This window comes from Belonocnema kinseyi, chromosome 2 (assembly GCF_010883055.1).
Source record: "Belonocnema kinseyi isolate 2016_QV_RU_SX_M_011 chromosome 2, B_treatae_v1, whole genome shotgun sequence".
Taxonomy (NCBI): domain Eukaryota; kingdom Metazoa; phylum Arthropoda; class Insecta; order Hymenoptera; family Cynipidae; genus Belonocnema; species Belonocnema kinseyi.
Window position 1 is genome coordinate 97,196,258 of NC_046658.1, and position 14,959 is coordinate 97,211,216.

Consider the following 14,959-nt stretch of genomic DNA (forward strand, 5'->3'; position numbering starts at 1 on the left):
AGAAGAAACATTAGAAATCGTTTGGATTTAATTTTAAATCGCTTAACGTAAAATAATAATTCCTAAAAACAAAATAAAACAATTTCAAATTGTAACGAACAATTTGAAATAGAACGCGTTCAAAGTAATGCAATGTATGGATTGAAAAATTAAAAAAAAAATTAATAATTCTTTAATAATTGTACTATAAATTAACGGCATTCAAAATTGAATATATGGAGATTGAAATTTCCAGAATTAAACAATTTGAAATTTAAAGTCATTCAAATTATACAAGTTTGCATTTGAAAGCCTTAATAGATTGAAAATTTATAAATTATTCAATATCAAATGCTCAATCTTGTACAGTTTAAAATTTTTAATCTTAATATTTTTTAATACAAAATGAAAATTTCGAATAAATAGTAATTTTTTATCAGTTTGTTTGTAGATATATAGAAGCGTAATTTTCTTAAGATTTTTGAGAAAACTGAAAAATATTTTTGAAGATTTCAGATGTGTCGAAAAATAATCTATCCTTTTTTTTTATTTCAAAAAATTTTACAAAATATTAGGAAAAATTTCGAAATGATTTTTAAAATGATATGAATTATTCCTAAAATTATTTTTTTTTACAAAATTTCAAAAATTGCCTTGAAATATCCCAGGTTTTTTTTGGCAGTTTTAAAAATCTTTTGAAAATTATTTTCGAATCTTTTCAAGTTTTAAAACGTTTTTTATCTCTTAAAAACTTCTAAAATTCCTAAATACGTTTTAAAATTATTCAGATTTTTTCGAAAATTAAAGTTAATTTTTCAAAGTAAATAATCATTTTTCCCCAAGAAATCTTAAGAATGTGTTTGTATTCTTTTGAAACATTTCAAAATGCTTAAAGCTTATAAACTTTTTTTTCGAAATTTCCAAAAATCTACATTTTGTTAAAAAAATTTTTGAAATCATCTCAAGGTTGAATTATTTTGGAATATTTTCAAAACTTCTAAATAATGTGAAATAATTCAGTTTTTATGAAAAAATTGTAATCCAAAATAAAAAGAGTATTTTAAAATCTCCCAGATTCTTTTTAAACAATTTTTCAACTCTTTTCAAATATACTCTTAAAATAAAATATCATTTTTATTTTTCCCAGAAATTTTAAGATTTTTTTCTCGAAACCATTCAAAATTTTACAAAGCTTGTGAAGTTTATTGGAAATCTTAAAAAATCTACATTTTATTTAAAATTTTTTGAAATATTCTCAAGATTTAAATTGTTTTCGAATGTTTTCAACATTTTTTAATATCTTTTGAAATAACATTTTTTAAGAAAAGTTTAATGCTGAAAAATTAAGAAAATTGTCCTTAAATCTTCCCAAATCTTTTTCGTCATATTTTAAGACCTTCAGAGCTTAAACATTATTGTTTCAAAATAAAACCTTAATCGCTGAAAACTTTCATAAATTAAGACATTCTAATTTTAAATGTTCTTTTTTGTTGATTATTTAGTTTTTACAGTTTCGAATTTATATAAAACTGAACCTCCGAGTTTGAAATTGTTCAATTTTAAATTTGAGACACTTCAGATTTAAATTTATTCCACTTTAAATTCTTCAATTAAAAGATTCTTTTTCGTTCACTTCAAATTATAAATTGTGTAGCTTGGTAGACTTGAAGTCAAAAATTGAAATAACCGTGAAAATTTTTCTGAAATTTGAGAAAACTTCGGGATTTTGTTCTGATTTTTGAGAAATCCATCCTGTGTTTAAGGACTCATTTTTCATTATTTTGTGATTTAAAACACTAAAAAATGATTATTAATGTATAGAATTCCGAAAAATAAAACCAAAAATCCAAAGAATAAATTTGGAAAACCACCATAAAATGTTTTTATTTTAATAAAAAAAAAAAAACCTCTTTCAAAAAATATTTTACTAAAAAAGAACAAAAATGTTGGACAAAAATAAAAATTAGAAGACAACCAATCAAATCTCCTTACTTTCCTGTTTTTATTTCTTTTATTTTTTTCATTTTTATTATTATCAAATCACAATAAAAAAAACCTATGTAAGTAATATTCACCAACGTTTTGGTACTCACACTGAAGCCTTTTTAAAGTAATAAAAAATTGAGCAGGTAGGAACAGCAACGAAACAGCGATGCTCTGCCTTTGATACAATTATTTTATATTATTAAAAAATTTTTTACTGTGACTTGATATTAATAAGAATAAAAAAGACTTGTCCAACATTTTTTCCTTTTTTAGGAAAATATTTGTTTGAGAGGACTTTTTTCAAATTACAATAGGGAAATTTTATGGTGGTTGTTCAAATTTGTTCGTTGAATTCTTGGCTTTGTTTTCAGAAATTCTATACATTAACTTGATTATTGGACGTGAAATAGGATTTATAAATATGCTTTGAATCTAATTTAAATTTCTTAAATTTTAAAATGGTTATTGTTCGAAAATTAATAACATTTAATTGATTTTGTGTTTCAGGCCAGTCGCACCCTCGCACCCTGGGAGCACTTGTTGCGTTGTCCAAAGTGCACTTTCCCGTGCCATGTAGATATCGAAAAGAACGTCGGCAGATGTTCGAGGCAAAGCTGCTCCATCGATTTTTGCGCAACGTGTTCATCCAATCCCCATAGCGGACCATGCAAAACGCCATTACTCGCCACCCCGACGAAGAAGCGAAACAAGCCCCTCATCGTCGGCTCCAGGCAGAGCAAGAGGAATCTTCGCCGGCTATAGCAATGTCGGAAATGCTTAGATTTAGATAGTTGATTAAGTTCGAAAGCCGAAACTACAAGTTTATCTTCATCGCATTGCGAAGTTTCTCCCCTTTTTTTTCGCAAAAGAGATCCATTTTTTCCATTCTGATCATCGCCATTTTCACTGTATCACTTTTCTATTTTACATTATTCCAGTTTCCAATAGTTTTCATATTTTAGAACTGCTTAATCGCTAGACAAATATTATGATCAGCAGTGAAAATATGGCATCAGAATTTATTTTACATCGCAATTACTATGTTGCTCCAAGAAGTTCTACAAAGATTAATTTTAAGCATGTTGAAGTCACTAAACAAAAGTCTAGATAACGTTAGTTGTAGAGATATTCAAAATTAAAATTTTAAAAAGTTCCTCTTCTGAAAGGATTGTGAACTTCACAATGCGAGGCGACTGGAAGAGTTTATCGTGCATTCTCGAAGGGCAAGAAAGGGGAAAAAAGAAAGAAAATAGAAAGAAAAAAAAGAAGCCGCGCTGCCCATAAAAGTTTCGCTGCGCTCGCCGTAAAAATCTTACAATTAGGGCTTGTGCTTCGTCTGCAATTCTTCATTGAAACTTTTTCTCGACTCTTGCCATCCAGCAAAGCGACTTTTTATCACAAGTCAGACTCTGCAGCATTTTTCGGCAGTTGACACCATTCTTCCAAATTTTATCCACCCGACAAACTACAGTTCAAACTGTGTCTTTTAAAAGAAAATTCATTTAATTCAATCTTCTAAAATCTAAATGCCAAAAAAGTTTTCTATTTTATTGCCCTTCGACTCTGCTTTCGCAGACAATATGTAGTCGAGTCGATTGCCTATTTATTTGTAAATTTCCGGGCAAGTAAAAATCGATTTATTCTTAATTGTTAATATAATTGTCGCCAGTGGCAAAAAAGCCTCGATTCAACGAAGCGTTTCTCTCAGCGTGTCTAGGATTTTATTTTTTCACGGGAAAGAAACGTTTTGTTTTCTCGTGTCCTAACTAGTCACGTCCGAGGACAGTTTTCTACGTCGTCAGTCGCTTGAAAGTATTATTTCGGATAGACATCGATTTAAGGACGGAAGATTGTTCAGGGAAACCTTTAAAGCTTTGCAAAGTGTGATTCGATAAACAAAAACAAAAATTGTCTCCACCGATTTTACGAGTCACATCCTGGTATACACGCAAGTAAACTTCGTGCCATTTTTTGCCATAATGATTGCCATAAAACATTTTCGGTACAAATTTTGAAGGGAAGAGATAAATTTCCCACTCCTGCCACGATTGAAACCATATTTTTTTCTGATATAATTTTTTATTTTTTATTTTTTTTATTACTTAAACAACGATAAATCAGCAATGCCATTCCTTAAGTGTCTTCGTCCTAAGATTTTAAATTAAGTTAAAAAAATAAATTACTTTTATTATTCAGTTGGGAAAAAAAAAGACTGCATGTAAATACACGAGCGCATGTAGAGTAATATATTTTCACAACATGAATTTCAGGTAGTGTGCTTTTTCTGGAGATATAATTTTTCAAAATTTTCTTTAACGCGATTTACAAAAATTATGAATCCAAGCAAAAAAACATACTTCCTGGCACTCCCCTTGTCAGTACAAATTTCCGGGTGTTTAATGTCCGAGTCGATTTTTGTGCTAAAAAAAAACGAAAGAAAATGCTAAGCGTTGTTTTTATTTTCCGTAAATTTATTAACCAAATTTTTTATTCGTTCAACGATTCTTGTCTTTTTGTGTAATACAAAATTGTGCAAATTAATTATCTTGTCTGTGTTTTGTGTGTGTGTGTGTACACATTTTGCTCTCATGTATTTATTTGTTTTCCAAGAGCCTCTTAAAGAATGCTACAAAATAGTTTAAATGAAAGAGATATTTGCCATTTTAAAAATGTTAATGCGAGTAAGAAGAATATTGAGGAGATACTACTTTGAGATTAGCATTCCAGCTTTTAGTTTAGGAATGAATGGCTCAAATATAAAAGCTGCTCTTTAAACCGACGAACAAATCCTGCCTGTGAATACCTCGTTTGTTATTAAAAATCTCTACGAGGCTGCAAATTTTACAGTACAACTAAGACACCAGTACAATCAACAAAATGTACTCTTAATCCCAGTTCCATAGTTTTAATTATACTTTGCCATAAATTTACATATCCTTAAGAGTGCAAGAATGTCGTATAGATTTGCGAGAGTTGTCATTTAGCGATCCCGATAGAGGAAATTGTGTGCCTTATTAATCTAAGCGACCGAAATTCAAACGAAAACAAACTGATCTTGATACCTCTATTTTGCCAACTTTGCAGCTTTACAAGGTTGATGAATTGGTCAAATTTAAGTGTGTCAATTTATAAACTGAAACACGTTTATAGAATGATTTTGTTTTCGTTTGATCTTAACTGGAAGAGCATTTAACGAGAAAATAAAGTAAAGGAAGCAGAGATGCCGCGAAATCTAGAAGCGAATTTATTCGATTTTCTTCGATTATTTCGAACTGATTTGCTCAAGCCGTTCTAAACGGTGAATAAAAGGTGTGGCGATTGCCAAAAAAAGAGAGAAGTTCTACTTAAATCTTCAGTATTCCGCGTTCGTTCGCATTCCTTTTGTTAAGTTACAAGCTCTCTGTGTCTGGTCAAGTGATTTACACTAGGGTTTCAAGTTCAGATCCGGTTTCTTCCTTACGGGACGACGAATGCAGCGATTTTTCCCCCTTTAATAATCAAAGTAGACGCCGCTCCTCGTTTAGAATGAATACCCTCTCCGAATCTGCGACTAAATTGCATTCCGCCCCGAAAAACAAGAAGAAAGCGAAAAAAAAAGAAGCCAGAACCGTTGTTTGGATTTTAAATTCGTAGAGTGTGAAAAACAGGGAATAACGCTTTCTCCGGTGATTGGAATCTCGTTGACGACGCTTTCTAATTTCGGGGGTTCAGAATGGGTTTATTTATGTTATAGTCGCAAACTCGAGGGGGTGTTTCTAACAGGAAATTTGCATGTATTAGTTTAATAAGTGTGAGGGGGAAACCATGACGGAAAAAGTTTTTTTTTTTATTGTAAGAAGAGAGAGAGAGAGGGAAGAAATTGATTGAAATTTTATATTTATTCGTAACGTTTGACTTCCGTTTTGAAGTTTGGATTTTAAAGTTTGATCGTAAAGTGCCTGTCTTGAATGTATTATAATGTCTAGTGATATATTTTTTTGTTTTATTATTATTAGGAAGCTTGAGAATTCTTTCCTCTCTTCTTCAAAATGTCAAGGTGTCTTCTATCAGCTCTCTATTTTTCGGGCACATTTTCTGTCATGAAATTAATACTCAGAATTTAGTAGGAACACGAATTGCATTCTCTAGGCTTAAGTTATTTAATGAAAAAAAAGAGAAATTTCTAAGTATTGAAAAGGTGATACCAAATAAAATGTGCATCGTATATGCAATAAGTTAATAGAAAATCGTCATATTTTTCTAGCTGACTTATTAATATTAATATTATTATTATTATTGTAATTACGCTTAGAGTAAGGATGCAAATTCTAAAGCGATACACTAAAAATGCTCAATTTCATATATACTGTTCATGTATTTTACGTCATGATAGAGAACAATTAGTGTATTTGAATTTATCTTCAGTTAGTAAATTTTGAAACATATTTAAACCTGTCTTTTTATTTCTAAATCCTAAACCTCCGCCATATCCAGGGCGGTTACAACACAGAAAAAATCATGAAATTCACCCTCAAACGGTACACTGGTGCGAATTCGCACCCGAACTTTTATCGTTTTGTTGGCATTTACGCAAATACAGCTGCAACGGATTATCACCACATATATTAAAAATATATGTTAAATATGTGTGATATATGCTAGTTGTTTATTAACTTGCACGCCAAATACAGTTTTTATTACACTTTCATAATCGACGAATCTTAAACCAAATGGTAGAATTTTCAAACAAAAAAGATTAAACTTCAACCAGGAAGAGTTGCATTTTCAAACATAATTTTAAATTTGAAAAGATGAATATTTTACAAGCCAGTTTAATTTTGAAGCAAGGAAGACGAACTTTCAACTAAAAAATATGACTTTTCTAACAAATGAGGATTTTTACACCAAAAGGATTGATTTTCTATCCAAAAATACAAGTGTTCAATAAATCAGTTGAAATTTTGATAAAAAAAAGATTACTTTTTAAGAAAATAATTGAATTTAGATTAATTTTAATATAAATTTATATTTTTTTCAAATAAAAATAATTATCTTTCAATCAAAAAGGATCAATTCTGATCCAAAAAAGCTGAATTTTTAACAAAAAATTGAGTTTTCAACTGTTTTAAAGAAAATTCGTTTTTGTTTTTATTGAAAATTCATTCTCATCGAAAATTTATCTATTCCATTTTTGACTAAAAATTCAACATTTTTATTAAAACATTCTTTTTTGTTGCTGTTGGAAATTCATCTTTTTTAGGTAGAAAATCAAATTGTTTTGGTCAAAATCAAATCATGTTGAAAATATATACTTTTTGGTCAAATCTAACTGTTTTTTATTTTTAATCAAAATTTTATTGGGAACATATCTATTATCTATTATAACTTTTTCTGATAAACAATAATCTTTCTTGTTGAAAATTCAACAATTGGCTTAACATTATTTTTTATTCTTGACTGAAAATTTTTTCTTGGTAGAAATTTCTTCTCTTTTTGGTTAAAAATGCAACTGCTTAGTTGAAGATTTATCTATTTTGTTGAAAATTAAAAAATTTGGTGTAAAAATAAACTTTTTCGTAGAAAATTCGTTTTTATTGTTGTTTTAATGGAAAATTAATTTTTCTCAATAGAAATTCGCCTGCCTAATTTTTTGGTAAAAACTTGAACTTTTATGGTTTAAAAATGCAGACTATTCATTTTTTCGCCTGAAAATTCAACAATTTGGTAACGGATTTAACTATATGGTTAGAAATTGAATGGTTTTGTAAAAAAATAGTTTTAATTTTTTTGAATGGAAAATTAATTGTCAGTGGAAATGTAAATACTTCATTTTTCAGGGTGCAACTAAAATCCTATTTGCAACCTATTTTAGAAAAAAATGTTACCTATTCATCTTTTTGGCGACAATATGTACTGTGATGACTGCGATTACGTAATGTTGGGTTGAACTGTACCGTTTGAGAGTTAAAAAATAAATAAAACACAACAGGCGTGCGATTATTTTTTATCTTAGGTAATTTATAAATTAAAATATAAAATTAATATTATAGACTATCATGCTATATATTATTTAACATAATAGAAAAAAAGTCAAGAAGAAAAGTTTTCTTAATTCATGAATCATAATTGATGAAAAGAAAACCGGGAAAGAAATATTAGAACGGGCGATTTCCCGTAATTCATTATTCACGCATTTTGTAATTCTTGAAAGTTTTCAACTAAAAAGTAAATATTTTTCAGGTTGGCCGTTGGACCGTGAAAACCGAGAGTTCTATGAAAACTGGAAATCACTGAATTTATTTTTTGACCGGGAATTTAACAAATTTATAGAAAAAAAAATCTGTCCAACTTCGATTTCAAACGTTTTTAAAAATAATTAGTTAAACTCAGGAGGTGGCTGCTGGACCGGAAAATCCGAGAAATGACGGGGAAATTTTTGAAACCGGGAAATGACAGTGAATTTACTTTTTCACCAGGAATTTTACAAAGTTATTAGAATAAAAAATCTGTCTGACTTTGATTTCAACCGTTTTTTAAATAATTAGTTGAATTGATATATTTTTTAATTATGATATCATTCAGTTTATAATTCGTAATACGAAAATCTTTTACCTAAAAATTCTCTATTTTAGATTTTTATTTTTCAGCTTATATTTTTAATTTAAAGAATTTTAACGTACAGTCTTGAAAGCTTGAACGATTTAAAATGTTTAAAGTTGCAAATTATTGATCTGTAAATATGAATAAATATTTTTTGAAATGGATCGGTACTTTAAGTATTAAAAACTGTAAAATAATTAATTTGATAAAACGATTCTAAATTGGTTAAAAGTTAAAGAATTTCCAGATTCGTAATTAATTCGTAATTAAAGGCTTTTATTAAATTAAAAATATTGTTTCCGTCTGAATTATTCAATTTTTAAACTATTTTATTTTAAAAATTTTGATTAAGAAAAAGGATAATTATTTAATATTTAGCAATATTCGACTTATAACTCAAGACGACTAAATTGAAGACAAATATTTAAAAGTAAACAATTTGAAGCTTAAATGTTTGCCACAGAAAGGTTTGAATTGCTAAAATTTCGAAAAGCTTTTAACATTTTAACGTTACAGTTTTTATTGTTCTACTTAATAAAATGTTAAGTTGTAAGCGAAAACTTAAACTGATATTAAGTAATTTAAACGAAGTTTTTGAAAAAAATTTCAGAATATCTAAACATATTTTAAACTGAATACAATTTTTTCTACAATTTTTAGACAATCTTGGAAATTTTTTTATAAATCCTTCAATTCTTCCTGAGCCGTTTTTAATAATATTGGAATTCTCTTAAAATCATTTTGAATATTCTGTTGAAAAAATTTTTCAACATGAAGAATCATTTTCAATGTAATTGTTAACTGCAAAATTCTACATTTTGTTTTAAATTAGGTTGTGAGTATTTGCTCCGAAATTTCGTTACGAATTACCAAATTTTTTCGGTAAACAAACTTCGTTAAAATTATTTGCAATCATTTCAAGTTCAAAATTAATTTTTAATCTTTTTAAAACTTCTAAATATCTCTTAAAATTACTCTAATTTTTTCTAAAAATAATAAGTGTTCAATAGTTATTTAGAAATCCACATTTTAAGGACATTTTTTTAATTCGCAGGATTTTCTAAAATTTGTAGGACATATGCAATTAATTTTTAAAGTTATTGAGATGTTTTGAAACAATTTAAAAAATAAAGCTCAATTTGAAAAAATTCAAACTACTTCTATAGATTTCTCAAGATTTTGAAATACAATTTTAAAGTTTTTCAAGGATGCTTAAACTATTTAAAATAAAAATAATTTAAAATCTAATTTAAGAAATTTTAAGTTGAAAAAATGTAAATTTACAAATATTTATTGGGCTAAAATAACTAAATAATATAATTTGGACCTTTTTTAAAGTTCATTAATTTATTATTTAATTTAGAGCATTGAAAATGTGAACCTGGATTTATATTTTTGTATCTTAATCTAAATCTTTGAAATCTATAATTTATGAATGTTAAAAATTCTGAATTTTGCAGTTTAAATTCATTAAACTTTGAATTATTCACTTGAAAAGTGTTGCTACCTTCTAGTTTATATGTGTAAATTATTGAACAATTCAATAGAAAATTTTTTAATTTAAAAACTTTTAAACTTCAATTTTAAAAGTTAAAAATTCAAGAGTTCCACTTTGAACGCTTTAGTTTGTTGTTTATTTTGTATTACTTGTACTTTTAATGTTTAACTTTATATTTCGATTTTTCAAATTTTATTGACCGGGAAAAATATTTGCGAACCGGGAAATGACTAGGAATTTTGCTCTTTGATTAAAACGGTCACCCTGAATTTGGAAATCTTTCACTTTACAGAATTTACCTTTTAGATTGATTGATAAAAAAATTTTCAATTAAGAAAAAGAACAATTACTTAGTATTTAGAAATATCTGACGGTTCATTTAAAATCAGTAATTATAAATTAAATATTCAAAACTGAAAACAAAAAACTAAACTCGGAACGTTACAATTTTAATTGTTCTATTAACAAAATTTAATCAATAAGTTAAATTGTTGAATTTTGATATATAAATAAAAATTGAACAAATAAAATAAATACAAATAAATTAAATTAATTTATTTAACAAATAAATTAAATTGAATTCTTATCAAAAATCTGAGAAAGTTAAAGAAATTTTTATAAATTTTAAACAAATCCAAAATGATATTAAAATTTAAAATTATTTCAAATACTTTAAAGGCAGTTTCTATGTGTAGCAACAAGATGCGGCTTTTCGAATTAAAATGTCGATGCAAAAAGTGCACGATTTGAAATCAAATGTAGATTTTTGCAGATTTCGAACAAAAAATTTCGAAGCTTTTTAAGAATTAATTCTGATGTTAAAATTTGCTGATTACTGGTCAAAATAATTTTGTTGTTGATAAAGCCAGAAGAATTTTGAAAGGATTTTAAGGAAATTTTTTCCATTTTGCAGGATTTAAAAAAAAGTTTAGGAAAAATTCGAATCATTTTAAAAGATGTTTAGAAGTTCTGAAAACTTTTTAAAAATAATTAAAAATTTAAAACAAGGTCAAATAACATGTAAATTTTGAATGATTTTCATATTTTCAGTTTGCAATAAAGTTTAATCGTTCAATTTTTAAAGTTTTTTCTTAAATTAATTTCTAGAATAATTTTCGGAGGTTTCGAATTTAATTATTTTACATGTAAATATAAATCAAAATCGAATTGAAAAGCATTTGATTCAAAGAATTCTAGAATCTAAAGGAAGATTTGGAAAAAAAAATGAGTTTAAAATAACAAATCAGTAAATGGATAACTTCGGTAATTTTAGGTGGTTACAATTACTGAATTTTCATGATAAACGCTAAATTTCTAATTTTTCGATTTAGTAGGTTTTAATTTTGCAACTAAAATAGAATTTGTTGAACTTTGATAAATATAATTACCAATTAAAAAATACTTAATTTTCAAGCGATTTAAATTTACTTCAAATAATTTACATTTTTAAGGGTTTGCGCTTAAAAAAGTTTTAATATAACAATTTTCGGTTACTCAAATTTATTTCAGTTTTAAATGAAGTTTGCATTAGTTAAAGTTTTAACATTCCCAGAGTAGAATTTTTTCCATTTTTAACGTTTCACATTTAAAATAACTATTTATTTTGAAAGTTTTGAAAGAAAAATTGGTCTAATCAGCTTTAATGTTAAATTGTTGATTGATAATTCTATTATGTAATAATAATTAAAATTATAAAATTTCAGAAGCTTTGACTTTTTGAAACATTCAATTTAGTTTTCAATATTAAATTGTCAAATTTTAATCGCTTCGAATTATAAAGAATACAAGTCTAATTTCTCTAAATTTTAAATGACACAATTTTCTAAAATCGAAACTTAAAATATCCAATTTTTTACGTTTTGACATATTCTTATTTTCGAAATTTTAATACAAAATCATGCTAGTTTCGTGATTCACCAAATCAAATAAAAATTTTTTAATTATTAACGTTTCGGCTTAGAAATTATACAATTCTTATTATTCTTTTCGGACGCTTGCGATTCGAAATTATTCATTATTATTTCAAAAATATTTAAAACTTTATATTAAAAAATTGGTTTAATAATGGAGTTTGAACGCGCGGTTTTCTCGCGTGAATTTGGTGCTAGTGTGTAATAAAATGCATCTCTGTTTTCACCTTTATTAGGCACAAACATTTGATTATCCTACTTATTATGTGATTTAAAGTCAGTCAATTTCTTGAAAAAAGGTTTGCTGATATTCATTGTTTTCCGCAATCCATAATACATGTTTAAAAAAACGCGGGTTTTGCAGGCGCAGTTTTTCCGAAGTTTTCAACTTATTTTCAACTTTTTAGATATAAAGAGAGGCAATAATCAATTGAATTTAATAGAAATAATTTTTTAAACAATGTAGTATTATTTCTAATAATTTTCTCTTAGAATAATGCTTTGTAGCTGCAGTTGGTTTTAAAATTGTTCACTTTTCGTCAACTTTGCAATTAGATCGAAGTGATAATTAATTAAAGTTCACAAAAATAATTTTTTTAAACAATTCATTAATATTTTAAATCAATATTCTCTTTAGATAATGCTGGAAAGTTTAGGTTTTTTCAAAGATATTCAACTTTATGTTCACTTTTCACTTAGAGCGAGGTAAAAATTAATTTAAATAAACATATATAATAGTTTAAACAATTTTTTTATCACTCTCTTCTCTTATATTAATGCTGCATATAGTTAAGAAGCATAATTGTTCAAAATATTTATTATTGTTTATAAATATCTTAGACAAAAACTAGATAGTTACGGTATTTTCTGAAATTGTTAAGATTGCTTTAGCTTTATTGGTATAAGCAAATAATAAATAAACAATAGAGAGAATCGCTTTTTAAACAATCCCTATTTTTTGTGAATATATTTTTCTGAAACAAAACATGTATCAGATTAGATCATATTAAATGTAAATTTTCCTCGAAGTAGGTACTGAGAGCCTTTTTGCTTCAATAAATATTAATATTTATTCCTGACTGAAAAATTAAAGAAAAGTTGACACCTTCATAAAAACCCACCGCTTTCTTGCATTAGTCTATGAGAGTATCATTAAAACTAATAACAAATTGTTTAAGAAATTATTTGTATAAACTTGTATTAATTATTACCCTACTAAATTCAATTGATTATTTCCTTGATCTACCTGAAAAATGAAAATAAGTTGAAAATTTTGGAAAAACTGCGTCTTTCTAACTATTCTAAGAGAAAATGGCTATAAAGATTATAATAAACTGTGCAAAAAATACATATCTATACATATACATATACATATCTATAGAAAGCAGTATTTTGTGTATTAAAAACAGTTTGTATTTTAAAAAATACCGAAAAAATCATAATTAGCACCAAAAACTCGTAAAAACTAATTTTTCACATATGGGGTTTTTGGGACCCAATAAACAACTTATGGGAGAGATGTTAAAAAAAGTATTCATTTGTATTCTGTAGCTAACTTTGAAATAAGTCTTTGAATTAAACTCAACATTGAGCTTGCAAAATCTCTAAATTCTAAATATCATTTTTTTTTCATAAGAAACGCGTTGATTTTTTCTGGATTCGAAAGAGTTTGGGTGCGATATGAATGGAAATTCGAAAAAAAATAAATTAGGAGCGCCATAATAGGCAATCAAGCCCTTGCACTTTGCTTCAAAAATTTAAAAATTCAGACGAAAATACTAACTTAACCTAAAATTGTAAAATAGTTTTAAATAATTTCAAATATTGTAAATATTCTTTAGAATTTAATAATTTTGTACGAACCATAGTAATTTTAAACGAGAAAAACTACCGTTACATAACAAAAAACAGTAACAATAACAAAAAAAATTAATAACTCTTAACCCTAGACTGGTAAACTGAACTGGCTCATCCTCTAATGGTAAACCGGGGTTCCGCTACACCCCAAACTTGTACCGTGGCACAATGCTTTCTATGTGCAGTGAAACAACTTTAATATAGCGCGTTTTCTTCGTTTTTTAGTGTTGAAAACAATGGTAATAACAATTTTCTCTTAATTTTTCAAAAAATGTTGAATAGTTTGGTAAATATGAAAAAAAACCTGGAAATTCCACAAAATAGACTTTTTTAAAAATAAAAAGTGACGTAGTTTTTCAAGAAATTGACCAAATAAAAAAAATAAAACGGTATTTTTTAGAAAAATAATCGAGCTTGAAGGACATATAAGCCACTTTTGCGAATGCTTAAAAAAATCTGATTATTTGAACATCCGAAGTAGAGGGAATTTGAGAAATCTGACTACGGTTTTTGTTTTTCTGTCCGTAACTCGAGGGCACAGAACACATCGCGCCCGTTTTTTGTCTGTTTGAGCACTTATTAGTGGAGGTGCCTGTTCTTTGAGGATGGTATCGATTGATATACGCAAATCCCGACGAATGCTCGGAATAACGAGTCGTACTCGTGAGTTTCGTTCAACAAGTCCTTTTATAAGCTGTTTTAAAAAGTCTTGTCGAACCAAATTTTCATTTGCATTGCAGAAATTTTGCAAGATCATTGAGTTTATTCCTCCTTGATTGATCATTTCGAACCAGAAACGCAGGGACCATCGAAGGGCCTTTCTTGTTGTGCTTAAAACGTCCAAATGAAATCGTTATACTATCCGACTGAAATTTACTATACCTCATTTTATGCTATTTTTATACTTAAAAAAAATTTTCACACTTAGAACTTTTAAATTCATGCTTAAAACATCTATTTAAACTGATTTAACAAAAAACTGAAATTCACTTACCCACTCAATTCTAGAAGGTTAATGGTAAATCGGGGTCCAGCGCAACCCCACACTATATTCACTGCTGCACAGAACTCACACCGAGCATTAACGCGTTCGCTATTTGACCGAGGGTGACTACCAAATAGTTAAAGTGAATTAGGGACCGTCCATAAA

At 27.2% G+C, this 14,959-nt stretch overlaps 1 protein-coding gene across 1 annotated transcript in view; it reads left to right on the top strand.

The window, feature by feature from the left end:
• Window positions 1-6,389, top strand: part of LOC117167147 (F-box only protein 43-like) — a 60,746-nt gene extending 54,357 nt beyond the window's left edge. The window contains exon 2 of the mRNA XM_033351860.1: window positions 2,473-6,389. Coding sequence (XP_033207751.1) covers window positions 2,473-2,727 — 255 coding nt within the window. The 3' untranslated portion in view covers window positions 2,728-6,389. The remainder of the gene's footprint in view (window positions 1-2,472) is intronic.
• Window positions 6,390-14,959: the final 8,570 nt, after the last annotated feature.